The sequence below is a fragment of the Ptychodera flava genome, chromosome 18 (genome assembly GCF_041260155.1).
Source record: "Ptychodera flava strain L36383 chromosome 18, AS_Pfla_20210202, whole genome shotgun sequence".
Classification (NCBI taxonomy): Eukaryota; Metazoa; Hemichordata; class Enteropneusta; family Ptychoderidae; genus Ptychodera; species Ptychodera flava.
Genome location: NC_091945.1, coordinates 10748027 through 10769253, shown reverse-complemented (window position 1 = coordinate 10769253; position 21227 = coordinate 10748027). Strand labels below are relative to the sequence as shown.

The 21227-nt window shown below is 38.2% G+C and overlaps 2 protein-coding genes across 6 annotated transcripts in view; one reads left to right on the top strand and one right to left on the bottom strand.

The window, feature by feature from the left end:
• The window catches only part of LOC139116815 (atrial natriuretic peptide receptor 1-like), a 56712-nt gene extending 48846 nt beyond the window's left edge, over nt 1-7866 (top strand). For 4 of the 5 annotated variants that reach the window (XM_070679493.1, XM_070679491.1, XM_070679494.1 and 1 more), the window contains exons 13-22: nt 98-260; nt 836-994; nt 1656-1824; nt 2127-2276; nt 3257-3380; nt 3556-3624; nt 3919-4093; nt 4755-4853; nt 5543-5634; nt 6673-7866. In XM_070679493.1, the coding sequence (XP_070535594.1) occupies nt 98-260; nt 836-994; nt 1656-1824; nt 2127-2276; nt 3257-3380; nt 3556-3624; nt 3919-4093; nt 4755-4853; nt 5543-5634; nt 6673-6756 (1284 nt within the window). In that variant the 3' untranslated portion in view covers nt 6757-7866. Of the gene's footprint in view, nt 1-97; nt 261-835; nt 995-1655; nt 1825-2126; nt 2277-3256; nt 3381-3555; nt 3625-3918; nt 4094-4754; nt 4854-5542; nt 5635-5985; nt 6037-6672 lie in introns of those variants that run through there. The other variant, XM_070679496.1, reaches the window with a different exon arrangement.
• Nucleotides 7867-8635: 769 nt separating this feature from the next.
• On the bottom strand, nt 8636-18163 carry LOC139116813 (uncharacterized). The gene is made up of 3 exons (XM_070679490.1): nt 17881-18163; nt 12190-12346; nt 8636-11714 (listed from the first exon to the last, which is right to left on the bottom strand). Exons 2-3 carry the CDS (start codon nt 12336-12338, stop codon nt 11231-11233), a joined length of 633 nt encoding a protein of 210 aa, XP_070535591.1. The 5' UTR covers nt 12339-12346; nt 17881-18163; the 3' UTR covers nt 8636-11230.
• Between the last annotated feature and the right edge of the window lie 3064 nt (nt 18164-21227).

The following is a 21227-nucleotide window of genomic DNA, read 5'->3' as shown; positions in this document are numbered from 1 at the left end:
AGAAAACAAGCTCATAGGTGAAAAAATCGCAAAGGGTCGATTATAAACGTGGTATGGACAGATTCTAATTTACAATCTTTTCATTAATTTCATCAAGGGACTTTATTATCTCCATGGAAGCATAATACGATATCACGGCAACCTAAAATCTTCAAATTGCGTCGTGGACAGTAGGTTTGTCCTGAAATTGACGGATTTTGGTCTGGAGAAATTCAAAGAAGAGGACAGGGAACCCGAGAAGACTCATGCTTACTACGCAAGTAAGTTGAAAAGAACAGCTATTTTAAAGTCAATAAGAAATCGGAAAGGTTTATGGTTGAAGTTGAGTGATATAATGACATTACCACAGTACTTCACACGATATTACAAGGCGACATTGCCAGTATGATCTTTTCAGTGTCATAGCCATAATAAGATTCGTCGAATGAAACATGACATAGTACTTGTCTGTCATGAAAGCCAATATAAGCAAAATCATAAATAACACTTCGGTCGATTTCTGCTTTCTCACAAATAAAGAAAAAACGATTTTATGAATACAATGTTTATTTTAAGGCTCGTTTTATACAAGTTTCTTTTTAGAATATATAAATGCATTAACTAAAATCAGGAGGTAAAAGACAGAAAAATGATTGATCGCACCTACCTAAATAATTAAGCCATTGTTGTACAATATATCTTTACATGTTCAGGAAGCTTGTAATGCAACATAATTTTCTGCATGGAGACTTTCAGGCTCGTACAAAGAAGGAAGAGCTGTCCTTATGTATAATTTTCGTAATCGTCATAACCTCCGTGTCCTCAGTTTTGAAATCGATCTGTTTTCTTTCAACAGAAATGCTATGGACGGCTCCAGAAATTCTTCGTCAAGTTGGTTGCAGAAAGGGTTCGCAGAAGGGCGACCTCTACAGTTATGGCGTCATTTTACAGGAAATTATTTTAAGAACAGAACCATTTGAAGATATCAACTGTGACCAAGCCACACCACCGCAAGGTACGAGAATTAATTTCCGTGTGCGGCAGAATTGGGAATCCTTGTTCCACAAGTTTTATCATTTGGAACATAACAGCTAATCTCCCCATGACATTCTCAAAAGTTAGTTGCCACGAAAACTAGAGAAAACAAAGCTTTTCGTCATAGGAGAAAGCGCCCTCAGTATTCGGATCCGTGCAGTAGTTTTCAGAATGGGTCTCCGCCCGGTTACCATTGTTTGGATGAGTGCGTCTGATTTGGGATCTATTTTAAAGTTTCTGTTTCCAGACAGTTTACATGTAAACAAAGTGCGTGGTTCGAACCTGTCGTCTGCACTTTATTTTTTGTGTAATTTTTGCAGGGAATCGATGAAGAAATTTCCATCAGAAAAGCTAAATTCTGCCTGCAGGCAGTGTTGATAATATCAAGAGTATTTGTGTCGGAGTGGGTCGGATGCCGATCCAAATCGATGGGCGAGACATGCGCCGTTTAGAGTTTAGATTCCAATATAAAGTAATGGTTACCGCGTAGAAGTATTGTTACTAGTATGCAAAGGAACTGGGTCCCAGGGGCAAGCATCGCTTGACGTCATATCCTAAAGACAAATGACATTATGACGTAAGTCTCTCTCTCTCTCTCTCTCTCTCTCTCTCTCTATCTCTCTCTCTCTCTCTCTCTCCAGAAATAATTGAAAAGGTGAGAAGTGGCTGCGATCCTCCATATCGCCCCATTGTTCCCAGGGAAACCTGTCCAGACGAAGTTTATTCACTGATGACGCGATGCTGGGCAGAAAATCCGGAATCAAGGACTGATATAAGTAGTGTGAAGAGCGCCACCATTAAACTCAACAAGTGAGTCACAGACGTTTTGGTTAGGCGATACCTTGTACGATGTCAGTATACGGTTTGACGGTGTCGTGAGAGATACTGCAAAAATAAGCATCGATTTTTGTGTTCACATGTAGCCATACGTGAGCATGTTTTACGGTTTTGTGGGAATCAAACTTTGTGCCATTTTCATAGACAAAATATACAACGTACTATAATCCTTGGTCAATTTCACAGGTACACGTACGCGTGTTAGACAATTCAGCTGACAGCCAATTGTAAGAATGTTGTTTTATGTTTAAAATAACATTTTTTGCGGTTATCAGGGATAGGCATTCAGGTAACTTGGTCGACAATCTGCTGCAGCGAATGGAGCAATACGCGACTAATCTGGAAAGCCTTGTAGAAGAGAGGACCCAGGCATTTCTCGAAGAAAAGAGAAAGTCAGAAGAACTCCTTTATCAAGTTTTACCGAGGTATCCCGCAGACTTTCGTTGCAAACTTAAAATCTGTCCGGTTTGTTGAGCTGTTCACATTCCAGCGCAATCAGGGGATGCGGCGCCCATCTGGTCGAGTATAATTATAAGATTTCATTAGCGTCATAAAATATCCTTATATCATTTCATTGAAATATGTCTTGAATACTAATTTTGGCTTACTGCAAAGTCCTACCAGTAATCACTGATCGTTCTTACATAGTTAAGGCAGTTGAAGTTCGCGGAGTGAAAGAACTTTTCTCCAATTTATTCTTGTGAAAATCGAAAAATGTATTTTCCCTCGAAAACATAAGAGTAGCGGCCATATTGAATTTCATGTGTCGGTCAATATTTTGTAAATTTGTTTTTTTCTAGTACCAAATTTTGCAGGCTGACCCCTGATTTTCGTTCTTGATTTTGAAACTGAATGATTTAACGTTGCCTCACGGAAACTCTGAGCAAAGTTGCCTTTTTTTACGGAAATTCTGAGCAAACATTTGAGGCTTTCATTTTCCGGGGTTCGTACACTACCTTAATACCCTCCACAAAGCACCAGTCTCCCACATAATCGATACAATACTTACCCATCCTTTGACCCGCTCAGCAACGGAAACTTTCTAGAGCCAACATATATTTAGTTTTTTTGCGGGGGGGTGTCATACATTGGCATAAATGATGAAACCACGAATAAATTATCATCTTAGAATTAAGAATTAGATAAAGTGCATCACGTGATCGAATCAAATTATACTTGTATGACTGCCTTCACTTCTTTTCGAATTTATTCCAAAGATTAATGCGTTCAGATACTCACCTTCCTACTTCCGAATTGGTTATGTCCTCTTATTGTCAACTCGAACTCGGAACATGCATGTGTTCATTGATGCAGATGTTTTTCGCGTTCAACACATCTGAGATCGATATCGTGCCAATATATTGGCTTTCTTATCACAATCTGTCTCTCTTGTCATTTTCCGAAGGTCAATCGCCGAGCAACTTAAGCGAGGCAACAGCGTTGAACCTGAAGCGTTTGAAAGTGTCACCATTTACTTCAGCGATGTGGTCGGTTTTACGTCATTGTCAGCCGCAAGTACACCCATGCAGGTATGAAAGCGACACAAGCTGTATATAAATTTTGCAAGCCTTAAGGCAAACCTGGACATCAAATGCGCGTCAGAAGTATGCGTATTTCTGTCTCACTTACGCACCTGGTTTTGTCTTTACGGATGCAATTCCGTGTTTCACTTGTTTAACGTTTCTACATTTCTGTATCCAACAGGTGGTTGACCTTTTGAATGATCTCTACACGTGTTTCGACGCCATTATCGACCATTACGATGTCTACAAGGTAAATTCCTCGATATACATCTGTGAAAACCTGTCTCCTCCCAAAATATCATGGCCATTTACCGAAAATGGACAAAGATTCGCAATTTCAACAGAAATTGCCGATGTGCGTCATTCAATACGTCATCGAAAAATTCAAGTTATTGAACTTGAATCGGATGCGAGCTTACACACTGGACAGTTTTGGGAACGCAATAAAATATCAATATTAAAGTCAGTAATAAAAACGTTACTGACATTTCTCTCCAAATGCACATTCTAAATGGTACACGTGCACTTTGACCCTTACCTTCAGGTGGAGACGATAGGCGATGCTTACATGGTGGTTTCCGGTCTACCAATTCGCAACGGCAACAACCACGCACGTGAAATCGCGAGAATGTCATTGGCATTGCTGACGTCAGTCACGCATTTCAAAGTTCGGCATCGACCAGATTATAAGCTTCGACTGAGGATAGGTCTGCACACAGGTTAGACAAAAAGTCTGCTCAAACTTTGCACATTATCATTCCACCTTAGGGATGGAACATTAGACATTTGGAGTGGGGTGACAAAAATACTAAACGATGTTGCTTTCTTGTGGTGAAGATTGGTCGAGGAAACAGTGAAATTTTAAAAAAAAAGAGTAAGAAAAATGGGTAGGTTGCACGCTATGGAATATCAGAAGTAAAATTTGTCAAATATTCGAGCGCCAAAGACTGCATGTCAGAACACTGACCACCCTATGACCTAATTGTTCGTCCCGAAGGTTGCTGATGTACATGATTTTAGAATTGCGGCTGTACGCTTATATGACTGTGTCAACATGTGACTTGCCAGAGATAAAGAGATTTTGGAAACTCTGAAACGTTAATTGGGTCAACCATCTTTCATTAAAAAACAGTGTTTTTGTGTCAGCATAAATATAAAAAGAACATACTGAGTTTCAAAAATTTATAATTTTGAGTTTCGAACGTGAAAGGGTGCGTATGTCATTGACCGATTATTTACAGCCTGAACATTTTGAGGAAATAACATTTCATCCTAGAGTTTTTGAAATTTACAGGATACAGCGCCCCCAGGCCCAAGCATTCAATTCATCAACAGTTAGCAAAGTCTCTCTGATATTTTTTGTTTCTGTCCTACGTTTAGGTTCTTGTGTCAGTGGTGTTGTTGGTCTTAAGATGCCGCGATACTGTTTATTCGGAGACACTGTCAATACAGCATCGAGGATGGAATCCAATGGCGAGGGTGAGTCTCAACGTAGTTCAGGGTTTATCAAGAGTGATCACCGATTTTTTTACAGAAAAAGACGTGCCCGACACTGTACACACATGTCAGTGTCTATCACTGGTGGTGGAAAAGTAGGATAGTAGCAACTATGTATGTTCTTTATTAGAATATATGTTGCGAGCTGAAATTCAGACTGAAATGGTATTACATTTTGGTGACGGTTACTATGCACCAGGCGGTGACAACTATCAAACATTCTGAAGGATTGTATTTATATTTTGGATTTATTCATATTTGGACCATGTATTAACAGGTCAGCAATTGCTCACTGATTCAGTGAACACAAACCACCACACGCTTATTTTTTAAATAAAATGCATGCCAAACACCATGTCAATATCCAACTATAAAAAGTAAAAACTCCAGATGTTTTATCTGATTAAAAGAGTACCGATAGTTATTCACTTTTATGAGATTTTCTGTCTTTTCAAATTGATTACAACCCATCAGTATCTCTTGTTTATGGAAATAGAAGTGTACTTAAATTTGGTGATATTCAAAATTGTCATTCCGTGATGACACCAGTCTTAGCAAATATGTAGTTACGCCACCAGAGGGCGTACTTAATACCTGATTACCCTCTCTTGTCGGCGTCAGCATTTTTCGCCATTTGGTTATTTTTTTATTTTTCTGACAAAATCTTGCAGCTCTACGGATTCATATGAGCTCATCAACGAAAGACGTCTTGGATACATTCGGCACATTTCAGACAGAACTGCGAGGACAAGTTGAAATGAAGGTAAAGCATTAGAATTCCTGGTCGATAAAGAATCCGAAGCGCACATTTTTTATTCAAAAACCCCCTGACATACGCTTTGATGTCTATTTTTCGTTCGTTATATATTTTTTTACTTTTTGTTCTACAAGAATAAAAGACATACCACTAGATCTTTGGTGTTGTCAGCATGAGGCTAAGCAATTTTTCGCCTTTACAAAATATTTAACAATTTGTTGAGTTTAGGCAAAGAAAATTTTAATTGTACTTTTCCTTTTCCATTTCGAGCCACTTGAACGAAGCCGAAACAAATTTAAATTTGATACTTGTTTCTGTTCACATTTTGGTCCGGTTTTGATCCCTCGACCTTGGCAGATCTACTGATCACATTCCTGAACCTGCAATCACACAGCACATCATTCAGGGTAATTTCTTTTCATTACATCGTAAATTCGAAGGGTAGCCAGACCACGCATATGCGAATCACTAGAGGCGTGTCGATGGACAAAAGTGAAGTCTCAAAGGGCTTGCGCCGCCGCGGCGTCATTTTTGGCAAATGCGATAAGCTAATGCCAAATAACCGATTTGCATACTGAAAATAACCCAACTAGTAAAATTTATAGAACAGCACACTCAGAAATCAGTTTTGAAGTCTTTCAAGTCTGTTTTCTGACACTCCAAGACGAATTTATGCAAGAACTGGTTGTCAGGCATTCTAATCGGAAGTAAACAGACATACGATGTTGTTAAGGTCAGCGCTGGCCTTCATGGTGACTCGGTAATCCTCTTTAGCCTGTGGGTAAACAATTGCTTGTAAATTTGAGAAAAAATAGACATGTGCAATTGAAAGCGCCTTTAAAATTCATATTATTACGACATATAAAAGGCTACTATAGGAAAGAGGGAAGAAGTCAGTCTTAGGATCATTTGAAGTTCGACACCGTGTCGAGTATCATTCGTTTTGGCCTAGTACTCACACACACTGGGGTGCCTTCTTCTCCAAAAATCATTGGATTCAACTTTCTATCATCGACTAATTTCTAAACCTTTTGTTCCATGAAGGGTAAAGGACTTCAGACCACATACTGGCTTCTCGGAGAAAAGACGGCAGAGACGAACCCCTCCATCAACGCGACAGATGGATGAAACGCTCAGGGAATTATACGCACAAGAGCAGGACACATGGTGTCGAGAACAATCTCAGTGGATTCGCAAAATAAAATCAGGTTGACTCGTGACAAGCCGAACCGTTGATTCGAGTGGTTACCATGGTAACACCAGTGATGTACACGTCATGATGCTGTCAATTGTCTCAGCATGTCATTTTTTTTGTAATCATGGAATATATTCAAATTTTTATTTAGACTCCAAATCACACACACAACATAACATGCCTGGGAACCATCCTGAAAAAAAAGCACGACGCATTCGAGTCAATTTTGCCACGTCGATGAATTTTCTAGCTGACTCTCTGTGTCTGACGTACCTTCAAGTGGTCTACTCGTTCAAATATCGTTATCGAAATAACCGTCTTCTATTTTCAGCACCTAGCTGGTACTATGTGAAACACTGTCACCGTTCATGACGTCATTTAGTACCAGGAAAGATTTTTTATCCATTTTTATAGAGGATGACCATATGATTACACAACAGACGTGTTTCTGTAAAATCTTTCAGTTAATCACTGCCATTTTGATGTATTGCATCGGTATGAATTTTGAGCCCCAATAAGCTTTGTAGTAAAGATTTATTAAAAATAATGATCGGAGTTTGAGGGGCTTTTACTCATATGATGACAAACAATACCACTTCCTGTACATTTTTTGGGGGCACAATCTTTGACATGGTAGTTAAGAAACTCAGGGACTTTTGCGGTGTAAAATAAATACTTGCAATTGTAAAATACGATTTGTACATATTTATCTCTTGTCTTTTTCTTGAGAAAATTCTATTGAGATTTAATGAAACAGTACAATTAGCATCGGTGCCAACCGTAACTGCCGCCATTGTTGGTTCCAAAGGAAAGTACATAAATTAATAATGATTTATTCGAAGATTTGCTCCGTTTGCTGTACCTTCTGATGTACTTTCTTTAATATTCCGATTCTGTCTATAAAATATAGTGTTTCTTTTTCAAACTAAAACCGTTTCAAGACATCCTATGTGCGTGATGCCAATGTTAGTTAATTTTTACAACCGAATATTAGTCTGGAGTCGGTGTAATTTATTTGTCAGCAATAAAATTGCATGTTGTGTAAAATATATTACGTGGTGAAGCTCAATACCTTCTGTTGTATTCCAACATGTTTGTAAAGGGTATGAAAAAAAGTACTCCAATATTTTCTGGAACGAAATACCTCATTGTGCAAAAGGTGGTGTTTGCCGTTCATGATTGGACTTGTATTTTTGATAATAGATTAAACAAAAGAATTTAAAAAAATGTCACATAGATACCAAATAAGATCAGTGTATTAAATTACGGTGTCGAACTTTAAAGTATCACTCTCGAGATTGATTAGAGGAACTACAGCTGTTGCACAAAATAACACCATGAATAATTTTTAAACTAATGATCTAACTTTGAATGCCCAAGTTTAATAGCCAGGTCACGTGATCATAGACTATACAGTATTTATCATTTCAGGCATTTGATATTCAAGAACGAATACACAAACGATTCATTTTAAAGTTTAACGTGTAGTTTTGATATTTTATTTTCTTAACTTTATTTTTCCCGACATTGTACACAGACTATACACTGTACATTAGACAATAATTTGTGTTATTATTTATAACGGTCTGCTTTTAGCATTAGGCACTGTAAAACCCAATGGGATATATATATATATATATATATATATATATATATAATATATATATATATATATATATATATATATATATATATATATATATATATATGTATTAATATATAATATGGTTTTTCCATAATCATTTTAATTATATAATGATAATAATAAAATTGATGGAATGCTATCATAGTCATTAACGCATTCAATCAAGATTGTGTCAATGAATGTTTATTCACACCACTATATACAGAAGACATAATCTGTTTCAGACAATAAAACATCACAGGCTATGAGCACTCATACAATCTTTGTCAGACTGATGGGTTTTATCTTCGGTAAAATACGGAGTCAGCTGTTTCAGTCTAAAATAGACGTGAGTGGACAATGGTACTCTCCCATTGTCGATACCCATTCTTCGAAATAAAAACGCTGTGCTCTTAACGGAACAGTTGATTTACTTATGAAACATTACGCAACTGAATATTCCATTGAGTAATTTTCGATTATTATGACCCAGAGCTATTGTAATGGCCTTAGTGTATAAGGCACATGCAGTCAACCTGTGCTGACTTTGTTAACCCCTATTCCGTGTGAACAGGTCCACATTGACGATTCACAACAATTGGTTTGGGTCAAACCACGGTGGTGAAAGGGTTAATCATGTATCGAAATATGGTCGTCAAAGTAGACTGCATTGCAACCGATTTGATCTAACAGCGGTTATCAGCTGTTCAGTTCTGACTCTTCTTAGAAGAAACCTTTACTCCTGACTGAGATTTAACAATTTTTGGATGTTGTTTTATCCACAAATTGGTCATCATCTTTTCGAAACAAATAATTGCAGACTAAGGTGTACAACAAATTCAATTAATTTACAACAGTCATAAACAGCTGCTTAATAGCAGTAATAAACTCCCATAGTTTTCACATTTATGGGGGCTGTAAATGGGCGAAAGCCCGTTGCTCCTGCTACAAATAAAATAAAATAAAAATAGTTGTCTATTTTGTCTGAGCAGTGCGTATTCCCGGGGTCATGCGCAGTGTATGGCAACAAGGGCCAGAGGAATTGTTGGACACAAACCTAAACTAGTTTGCTTTCGGGGCCCGAGTCTGGCTATGTACAATATCTCGTAGCTTAATCCAAACGACTCCCTAGGTTACCGGTAATAAGTGCTAAGCGTTGCCTGTGTCTAACTCTCTTCATTCTCACATAAATTAAGAATGTTCTACTGATTAGTTCTAACTCTACAATATAATGTACATTTTATCAGATGCCATTCTGCTGCAAATTTATTCAATATTTCATATATATAAGGCAATAATGAACATTAATTCATGTAAATGTGCTTACTGAGAGATACTCACACAAGTATTATTAGAAATTGTTTGGAATTGTAGGTGCCATTTCGAAAAAGAAGAATAATGAACGGGAACGCCAATCAAATATGGCCGCCGCCTCCGTGCAAATATGCAAAGACATATAAAAAAAAAGATGGATGAGGTGCATTACTGCCGTGGAGACCTCGAAACAAAAATTGCTTAAAATGCTTAAAAATGAGTAAAATTGTCAATTTATATTTACAAATATCTACTCGATGAATTATTACATATTCAGCGTTGACGGCAAACTAAACATCTAGTTTTTATACGGAACTAAGATATCATCATCTGTATTATAGGAACATTTTCTGACCCAAAGAATTTTGTTATGTCCTATCTATGCTAATAAAAGTAAAACAGTCTTACCACCACACTGATTTATGCAAGTATTTTGTATTTCAAGAAGTCTCACGAAGCCATACGATAATGCCGCAAATTTGGCTCATGTTGTATGATTTACATGACAACATTTCCAATGTCGCCAAATGCACTGAGAAACGGGTACGGAATACTTTACCTTGGAACAATACTACATCACTTCCCGCGTAATTCTTCGTCTTTGTAGAGTTAGTTACAAGGAAGTAAACATTTTTTTATTTTCACTAAAGTCGCTGGTTGAAATTCCACAGACACTGGACACACAGAGTGACCGCCATCTTGGATAATCCTAAATTGTCCTCGTTTAGGTATGAATCATGAATTTCTAAAACGCAGTTGAACATGATCTTTTCTACCGTTGAAACTAGGACCAGTTCTTCTGGTTGTAATAATACCGAGTCTTCCTTTATTTGTGCCATTAATGCAGCGGTATTTTTGTCACTTAGTTCGTATCCACAATAGTTTTTGTCGTTCTTGATTTATAACGGTACGCCATCACTCTCTATTATGAATAAATGTTTCATAATCCACACCTTCCAATCCGTACTCAATCGAAAAAAAACTGGTAATAAACAACTGTGATTCGCAAACGGCTAAGTAAAGGCATTAGGTTCAGCTGCAGAGGAGCTATTCACGCACCCTTCCGAGCTAGCCGCTGCACATGCGCAGACATTTCACAAATACGATGTCGCAACATCGCCCGCAAACCAGAATAAATAATTAAATATTAGGTCCGTGAATCATCCACACGTTTTGTTTTGCGTGAATATGTCCTTTGTACATATCCGATTGACGTAATATAAGGCGATAGGACTGCAATGATAAATATAGACACTCAGATATAGAGCTCTTTTTGGCACGCGATCACTCATGTGACAGCCTGCCTCAGAGTAGACGAATGTGATGAATGGATGAGTGATATTTCTCTAGCTTGTGAACAGATGTGCCATATCCAGCATATTTATATCTATCTCTGGGAAATTATATTTCTAATATAACAGAAAATTTCCCAGTCAGCTGGTCCTGTTTTCCTGTGATAAATGTCCGAATCACCGCGGCTGGTAGGCTGGGGGCGCCCGATCACCTTGTTGAGAGTACGTCATAGGGGGTGCCGATGGCTGTTGGAAGTCTCCTGATGTGTACCACTGACCTTGCTCACTGCTGAGCAGTGGTGAGTTCGTCGAGTATCCCGACCCCCTTTCGTAGGGATTATATGACGGAGTAAAACTAGTCTGTTCGTATTTCGGCGGGAGAGCGCTCGGGTCATCGTATCCCGGCGGGGAGGCTGGCATCACCGGGTGACCCTCATAAGCGCTGATAATACTCAGACTAGTCCTATTGTTTTCATCGGTTGGTATGGCAACTGTGTTTATCTCGGCCTCGTGATGTCTGATTAAAATATGGTCCCCCTCATCGTAGTCGTCGACTTCGTCAGCATCTTTGCATGACTGGATGCAGAAACACGTGACAACTATCACAAATAAAAGCGCAAATCCGACAACCAGGAGGTTTGCAAAATGATCGTACCAGTTCCTGCAAAGAGTAAACACAGTAAAACATTATCATAGCTCAGCGGTGGGCTTTGTTGAAATTGCACAAAGGTTGTCTATAATTAGACGGTACACGCACCACCATAATAACGCTTCCCATCGATTCAACGAAGGACTGCTGACACATTTCAACCTTTCTATCAACAAGTTTCAACGTGTTCTGTCTGTTGGCATCGGAAATAAGGATAGACGGATTATTAAAGTGTACAGAGTATGCAATCTTTAAGAAATTTGCAAAGTATTAGAACCATTAGAAGAATGTTTGTGTTTCAAAAAGTACAGCGCAGGTGCTTATAATCAAATATCCTTAGTTAGTTGCATTTAATTACCCCATTTAACAAATCGGTAAAAATACAGAAAATTTGGTTTGTATGTCGAATCTCTCAGAGTGACACCATCCTGAAAGCCAATGGAATTTTTGTAATGATAAAACTTGTAGAAAAACGCTAAGTACTTACATGTCATCAGTGAAGATCGCATTGTGTGAGTACTGCCACGGGTAGCAACAGCCTAGCATGTCAGGGCAACATTCTGTCTTATTCACATCGTCGGTGGCGCTCGGGCAATAGTAAGATTTGTGGTCATCGCCGCAGAACTTAATTAACATAATGGTGACTGTGAAAGAAAACAACCGTTTCAAATGAACAGGTGCACAAGTCCTCAACGTTGGCATTCTAAGCCACCGAACATTAAAAAGGCTGTATGTTCGAACAAACAAAAATACTCAATGTTCTGCGTGACGATATCAATTTACAGTATTCAGGTTTTGTTTCTCTTTTTATCTTGATGAGATAAATTACACATTGAATGAAAAGACACCAGGAACGCATATATGTTTTTAAGCGCAATTTTGATCGTCAACACAATATAATGCATTGCCTCAAAGACAAAGGCAAGACTCGGCGTTTATTTAAAGACTGTATCCTTACAAACACTATTCGAACACTTACAACTATGCAATGATATTACCAGGGATTTAAACAGTCTTCCCACCACACTATGACCGGCGGTTAAGGTAAAAATTAAACACACAGAGTTACAGTTCACAAATTAATCACTCTATGGCACCCAGATAACAAAGTGGTTAAGGCTATCGGCAAGTACTACCGTTCTGCATTTGCTTCCTTCACTTTCAAATGAGAGTCAAAATTTTAAGTTTCCTGCACGCGGCCCCCGATATCACAGTATATACTGTAGATACATAAGAATCGCACACACTTCAATAAAATATATAAAACCCTCGTCCGATAGTGTCGGTAGGTTTTTAATTTATAGCAAATACAGCAGTAATTTTTTTTCTTTTTTTTATATTTTACTGAAGCCTCTAAAAATTATCTACATAAATAGCGGAACTATATACATCGACCTATGTTATCAAATAGGTGATTGTCGTCGTCCGTAATACAGCAGTTATTATTAGATGCGAGTAAAAGTCTTAATCGGCATCAACTTCTTTTACACGCCATGCTGAATTATTATACTACTTACACTTGCCTTTGAGTATTTCAAGGGTTTTTGTACCATAATTTCGCACAGTTTTAGAGAAAGTAAAAAATGTGCTCTATAACTCTCTGATGCACTACGAGTATACGCTGTATCGTCACATGTATACGCTTTTTCATGGTTATATGGACGTCACTTCCAAAGGACAGCTGCGTGACTCTGACCTAGCCGTTGTCATGCAAATATAAGAGAGAATCATGGGTTGGGTGTGACAATTTACCTGATTAATTAGACATAGGGAAATAAATAAATATGAAATGAGCAAGATCTGAACGAACTAGAAAATGAGTAGAAAAATAAATACGCGGTTGAGAACCGCGTTTGTTTCGGGTATAAACGTCTTGAAGCAGGTTTGTTAGATGAGTTATCCTTGTCATTTGATGACAGAATCTCGTATACTTCAGATGAATTGACACATTTGAACGTTACCAAAAGTTAAATTTAGAACATTAGATTTATTTTCGATTAGTTCATGGTCCAGAAAGACCGCTGAGTGTGTAGGGCTCAAAAGATGCAACAGAAACGTCGAGCACAGGGAGGGTTCTTTTAGCGAGTGCCTTTAGCATTCATACGTGGTAAGATATGAAAAGTGAACCATTATACCACAGCCAGATGTTGCCCCGGGTGTATGGAATTTTAACGACTGCAGTATATCAGCATGTGGTCACATCGGCGGTTGTTGTAACAGGGCTGTTCACAGGTGGTTGTGTTAGGACAGTTCCTCCATAGGCTTAAAATTAAATGCAAAAAACTTCAGAACAGAGTCAAAGAACTCGATCGCCTCTCTCACTACTTGCATAAAATGTTGACTGTCAAAGCGTCGTGTTTGAGAATGGTTTCCTTGGTAGTGTCAAAAACGCGGGTATCACTGACGTCAATCGTGTTACCTCCCACCGAAAGTCACCGCACGTTCGTCAGATTTCAATAAAATATCAGGTATTTGTAGAAAGCAGTGTCAGCTTGCAGTAGTTGAGAACGGTCATATAATCAAGACACAGCTTTTGAAGCAAAATAGTTTACTCAATCGGACCTATCAAGAGTCATAGCTAATATTTAAGCAACAAACCACACCCAGCGACGAGTATGCCACGGGATTTTGACCTGTTCACGACATATACAGGAGCGATAGCGAGTGTATGTACGGAGTGAACTGGTCAGAACCGAACAGAAAATCATTACCATCATAGTAACAGTATATTGTAATTCTGGCGTGAAAAGTAGTGATTGCATGTGTTCCGATCGTATTAGGGGCCGTAGATAATTAAAACACGCGTATGGAAAACGCAATTTCTGTCTTTTAGGGGGAGGGGGTTTGGAGCCGCTGTATTTAGTTTATCGTGCGCAAAAATCGCACTACATGTTTTTACAGCGCAACATCCCCTTACATGTTTTATGTATCGTAAAATATCGCGCTATATTGTTCGGTGTGTACATAGACCCTCGAGGGTCTATTGTTCGGTGTGTACCAGGCCAGTGCGGCACCGGCGCTACACCAGCATTCCTTTGACAGACATATGGTGCAGCGTACGCGTGTTAGTAAAATAACGTCACAATAATTTTTGATACACTGTTTCAATGCATTTCATTCTGTTGGTTGCGTCATTGTCGAGTTGGCGCTGAACAAAGATTGATTTTTAGAGGTGGTATGCCGGCGGGGGGGGTAGCATGTGCGTGATTTCATAGCGATACAATTACCGGTTGTAGGTATGCAGATATAGAATAAAGCCTAGTTAAATTTTCACACTTCCAAACTTTCGTTTAGGCTGTGTTCACAAAAAATGGTTGGGGGGGGGGGGGCTGGAGGAATTCAGAGGGGATGCGAAAATTTTGGGGGTAGTAGAGGGGGGACTTGAAAATTTTGCTCTACCTGTAGGGGGGACTTGAAAATTTTTGGTTCCCTTTTGTGTTTACATTTTCCAATTCCAAGTTTTTGTAGGTAATTCAAAGAAAAATGAATACCATTTTTTATGCCATCAAAATGTTGTAATGTTAGTAATAATTTAACAAAATCTAGAACCATTTTGTCACATTTCATGACTTTTATCTCAAAAAAATCTAAACGTGTGATTTGTCGTAAAAAACAAACAAACTTGAGCCTAGTAACAGGGCAGAAGCTGCAACTGTTAATGATTTCTGCTATATTTCTATGCAATATAACAACTACAGTTTCTTGCTATCTCCCTATAGCATGCCGCAAACACACAATATTTAGTTTGTCGACAAAGCCTGTATATATAAATATAAATATGTATTTGGTGATAATTTAATTGGAGTCCCGGACTGGCAGTCAGTTGTCAGTGATACAAAATTATGGTACACATACATATGCTGTGATAGCAAGCTGAATGCTAGACAATTCAACATGCTGTAGGGAGTAGAACAAGAACTTAGTCGTAAAACTGAACAAAAATATTGCCAAAATTATCAAAGTTAATACAGCTACTGCCTATGGGTAGTGTCACTATCATTAATGCTCTGCTACTGCAGTGTCACTGTCACTGCATACCTGAACAGTGACAGAGATAGCTCTGACTCTGATGTACATGGTAGTTGAAGAAGAGTTTGGGTCAAATGACGCTCATGCCAGTGAACATACTTGTACACAAGATCAGGCCAGAAAGCAACACATGGAAGAACACATAGATATGTTTGAATTCTGGCATATGAGAATAATCAAATATTAGAGAAAAAAGATGGGGTCACCATGCTCGATTTTCTAAATTTTCACATTCTTGTTATAAAATGATACAGAAGTAAAACTTTGAACTGTAAAGACTAAAAGAAAAAATATGTGACCAAATGGAATTATTCATTTTTTAACCAAATTTGTAATTATTTCACAAAAAACTTCAGAGATTAAAACATTTATTTGATGGAATATTTTAACCTTCCAGTATTGTCAATTTTGAGTAGCATCTAATCCATAGATGTCTTGTAGTTTTGAAACAAATTTTTGGTAGGTCACTGTGCAATATGTCAATTAGCCAGAATTCATAATTTGCCTACTCTCTCATGATTGTCATTTTGTGTGCTCTTCAGCAGGAGCAATTGACTTGGCCAGAGTTGGATTAACTAAGTTGGCTTTTAGACCAATAAATCTAAAAAATTCACTGATGCATTTAAAGAACTTGCCTTTGGAATATGACTATATAAAATGCTAATACAGGTAATGTTGAACACCTGTGAGCAGAACGGCGCAATACATGTTTAATTTTTCTGCGCTCACATCCTTTACAAATGTGCGAGCCTGTGATAGTTCGGGGGGGGGGGGCTTGAAAAATTTGACCATATAGAGGGGGGGGGCATTTGAAAATTTTTTAGGTATTTAGAGGGATCTGAAAAAAAAAAAAGATTTCAATCGAGATTCCTCCAGCCCCCTAATCGTTATTTGTGAACGCAGCCTTAGGGGAGGGGATTGAGGCTAAACACACTTAGTTGCGTTTACCGTGCGCATGTTTTTATTATTCACGACCCCTTATATCCCGCTATATAGCATGAGTACTTTCACAGGTCGACCAATCAGATCGATGTGTTTGTGCCATCAGTACATTGGTATGATATACTGTAATTTCTTATATCTTCTATTGCAAAGTTTGCAAAAGAATAAATTTTCAGTGACTCCGAATTTTCATGTCACCCTTTCAACTTAGTTCTGCATGTACAAAATAGAATAAAAGGTTAAGAGAGCCCAATGGTACCGATATGGTGAATAAAAATGGCCACGTCAAATGATCCGCCAAGTCGTATGCTAATTAATACATGCAAGCAATCACTATACGTATTTATTTCGCTGTAATCTATGTAGCACAATCGCATATCATAAAACGACGGCACGAATGCTATGTGCCCGGTTCATGAACGCACGTATTTACAGCTGTGCGTTCGTGAGTGCGTGCCTGACTGCTGACTTACGTTATATGATGGGTGATTGTGCTACTGTGCACATACATACATATATACATACATACATACATGCATACATACATACATACATACATACATACATACATACATACATACATACATACATACATACATACATACATACATAGATACATAATACATACATACATACATACATACATACATACATACATATGATTACCCTTTTAATGGACGTAATTGTTTATTTTTATAAACAGCCGCTCATTATTAAAATTGAAATTGTAGTTGTTAGTACCTAACGACATAAAATACGAAATTAACCATGGCTGTATTTTAACTTTGAAAGATTATCCATTTTAGACATAAAAATAACGAACATTAAGGACAAAACAATTTTAAAGATAAAAAAAATGAAGAACAAAAAAATTGTGCTTTGAAGAGTGTACGTTGATCAATGCAGTAGTGAGGGATTTAAAACACTTTTCTCCGAACCTTAAAGCTGAATGGTTTTAAACGTCCTTCCCACAGCTAATTGTAAACATTTACTCGATACAGTTGACAAAAGCGCAGCATATTAATCCATGGCTCCGAACACACTTTGCCATTAGTCGCCCTATTTCCGACTCGAATGTTACAGCCTAGGGCGTGCTTAGTTTAGTGGGAAATGCGTCAGCCGGCTCGGACGCTGTCCTGTGCGTGTGTATCTGGGACATTTCACGGATCAAACGAATGGTTTAATATAATCTACAAAAAAAACTTACCGCCTTAATGCTATTTCGGTCGGTCGTCTCATCGGCTGTTGAGTGTGAATGCGCAACGTGTCCACTCAGAGCAGGTCGACCGGTCTGACGTCCATTCCTATTTCAAGTTACAACGTCGTGGCACGGTTATCTCGATAGATGCGCGAGTACTTGTTTCCGGCCGCCATTTTTTTGTTATTAATAGACGTGCACAAATGACTGTGCTTTGCCCAGACCTTAATTGGGATACCCGTAAATCTACCATTCGTAAAGAAACATATGGTGCCTACCAACTGCTCAGCAGTGGTATCATTTTCGCGAAGTTAAGGACGCCTCTAACATGATCAACGGGTACCATGCATATTAAAGCACCCTAGTTCAGGGAAACTTGTGAAAAGGCTGATAATATTTAATAATGTTATCCTAGTGAATGTCATGCTGGCTACCTTTGAGTTGGCACAGCCTCTTACTCATATTTATTTTGATGTTATATCAAATTTCAAATAATGGATGATGATTAATATTTTATCAACTCTATTTCGGAACACTGGATTGCTCGATTTCATCTTACAGACTGAGTTTGGTTTACATGCAGTTCGAATTGTTTCGATTTGCCACTTCTCAGTACTTTTGCGTCCGTATGTATGTTTTACCGCAATGGATGTACATTTTAAAAATGTTGAAATGTTGTCGGCAAGTTTTTAACTCCTCGTTTTTCTTCTTAATATTTCTTAATAAGTCAGTGCGTACCGAATCATGATGCCTGTTTCGATACAAGACGAGTAACATAATTTGTAAAATACGTGTTAAGTTCTACATTTGCTTTTAATTTGCCAACTGCTTGCAAATCGAAGCCATGCAAATACAAAACTCAGAATAATAATATTTTTTTTAATTTTTACAACCCGCTGACAGAGATCTTGCGCCTTATCATTTCTAGTACACAGCAAAAGAGGAGGTGTTTGCAATGTCATCCAATTAATATCAATCATACCACTTCGTTAAATGATTTCTTTGAAGTTATATGTACGATGCTTCTCGGCAAAGTGGACTCTAATGGGAAGTTTACCGGTAGCCAGATACAAAATTGCTAGCTGGCGTCATCAACGACAGGCAATAGAAAAGAAAAGGAAATTGGCCGGAAATAAGATGATATCCCGCTTTCCCCTGAAATGTATTGGAATTGCCGTAACAACGACATGCTTCCAAAACTTCCTTTATGGCCCTGTCACACCGTCACGATTACGCTGGGTTAGGTTGAATACGTTATGAGTAAGTTTTGTTTAAGTTGAGAGCACTCTGAAGCTCGCTGGTATACGTCGTAGTACATCGAGGTCATCGAAAACTTTCGGGAGTGCACAAATCTTTTCTACGTATATGCCAGCGTATGGGTCATACGTCCGACACACACGTTTACAAACGTTACCTGTAAGTAACTCATAAGTCGAAATGCGTCGAGATAATTGTCTAGCTTACCTAAAACGTATTTCAACCTAGGATTACGTTTTGAGTACCCTATGTATTCGCCCAAAATTGAAAAATATATCGTTAGTTCAGCAAGCCAACGTTTTAGAGAAATATGATACGTCGGCATACGCTGGCTAAATCGTCAAGGTGTGGCAGGGCCCTAACGATTTTAAATTACATCTCTGCAACAGATTTTAGCCACATCCCTATAATTTAGTAGGCATCTAATATTTATGAAAAACATAATCGTCGGCAAAGAAACGCTAACTCTCTGCACTCTCTCTGACTGAACTTAAAAGCGCATTTATTTGAAATTGGAATGCGGTTGCGAGTCTCTATGCTTCCAGGGTTGATGATATAATAATCGAGTTTTCTGCAAGTTGATCGCTCTTTTGAGGTGGTTGGTGCCGTATATTGTATTTTGTTACCTGAAATTCCGTAATAATTAATTTTATCTTAAAATACGAGGAAGTTTTCTCCAATCTAACTATCTATTACCGTATTTTACCCTCACGACATACTTCACACTATGAAAAAAACGTGCTTGATTAGAGATATCAAAAATTTTGTCGAATTCAACTTCAAAATCGGCAAATTTTAGAAACCCCGATCATAAAAAGGGGCAATGTCACGTTATCAAAAAATGAATCAGCAAAGGGTGTGAGAGAAACACAGGGACGACTAAACTACATATTATTGTTTTTCCACCGCCTGACTGACACCTTTCTTTTGCTTGTGCATAGCGCATATGTTTAAACATGGCAAAAACAATACAAAGATCATAAACACAATACTTATCAATGTACATGTGAGTTACATACAAAAACAACAGGGATGTATGTTTTAAGAAGGTGTCACAGTATCATAACATAAAATTTCAATTATCACCGACAGGGGTGTGTCAGCTTATATATGTCACTGCATGCAAGCTGTCACGTACAACACGGGGGCCGAAGATCAAGAGAGCCGGGGAATCGCTCTAAACACTATGTTCGGAGTGTGCTCAGAGTGTGGCAGTGTGTACGTAACCGTGAGTCGTGATGTTGAAAGATTTGTCTACCTAAACTTCATTTGCCCCCAAATCACACCTTGGCTGGTATCGTTATGTAGGCTAGCTAGATTATTTACCATGTGAACTGCGATTTTAAGATCCTGGCAAAACTTCCATGACTGGGTGGTACTCATTCAGGACTGTCAACGTACACCAGCATTAGTCCGTTTTGGCTGGCTAGTGGTATATTTGCTGATATGTCTTTTGCATAATCAAACCGCGGGAAAACAACAAACTTGTTCATGGTTTCAAATTATTTAAAAATTTCACTTGGCCTCTATGAACTAAACTATCGTACGCGACTCTCAGAGAACTACCGCATTGAAGCCGCATATGATTATCAGCAATGTAAGAAACTAATCTGAAGAACTAACAAGTAGCTTGAAATTTGGGATCTTGCGGCGCAGTAAATCACAAATTTCGACCCGATATGTGGTTTTCTGCCCAAGGTCGTATTGCAGAAGGGATAGACCTCAGGAAGGTCGTGACTGCAATAGTAGTGTGTACATTTGTAATGCGGTACTTACATTTATACATATTCTTTCCATTCGGCGTTCTGTTCGATACCGAGCAGTTGCATTATGAGCCGAATACCGTTGTGTGTATCATTACTTGTATTACGTGAGTTGGTTGCGTTGAGCATATCACAATACATACACCCTGAAAACAGCGTCGTTCACCTCCATTACTCAAGGGCGGTCTCCAATCTGCTCTTACATTAGGTGAAGTTAAACATTTAAATATTAAAAGAACATTATACTTGATATTAAAACTGCATGCGAGAAAAAAAACTGTTTGAGGGATTTCCTATGTTTTAATTACACGCGTTTTTTAGATATGAACAAGTATG

Bases quoted from the DNA above. Each gene is read 5' to 3' on its own strand.
- LOC139116813 (XM_070679490.1), bottom strand. From the start codon at position 12,338: ATGTTAATTAAGTTCTGCGGCGATGACCACAAATCTTACTATTGCCCG. The intron at 11,715-12,189 runs GTAAGTACTTAG...TACTCTTTGCAG, and splicing joins GCGATCTTCACTGATGACAT to GAACTGGTACGATCATTTTG.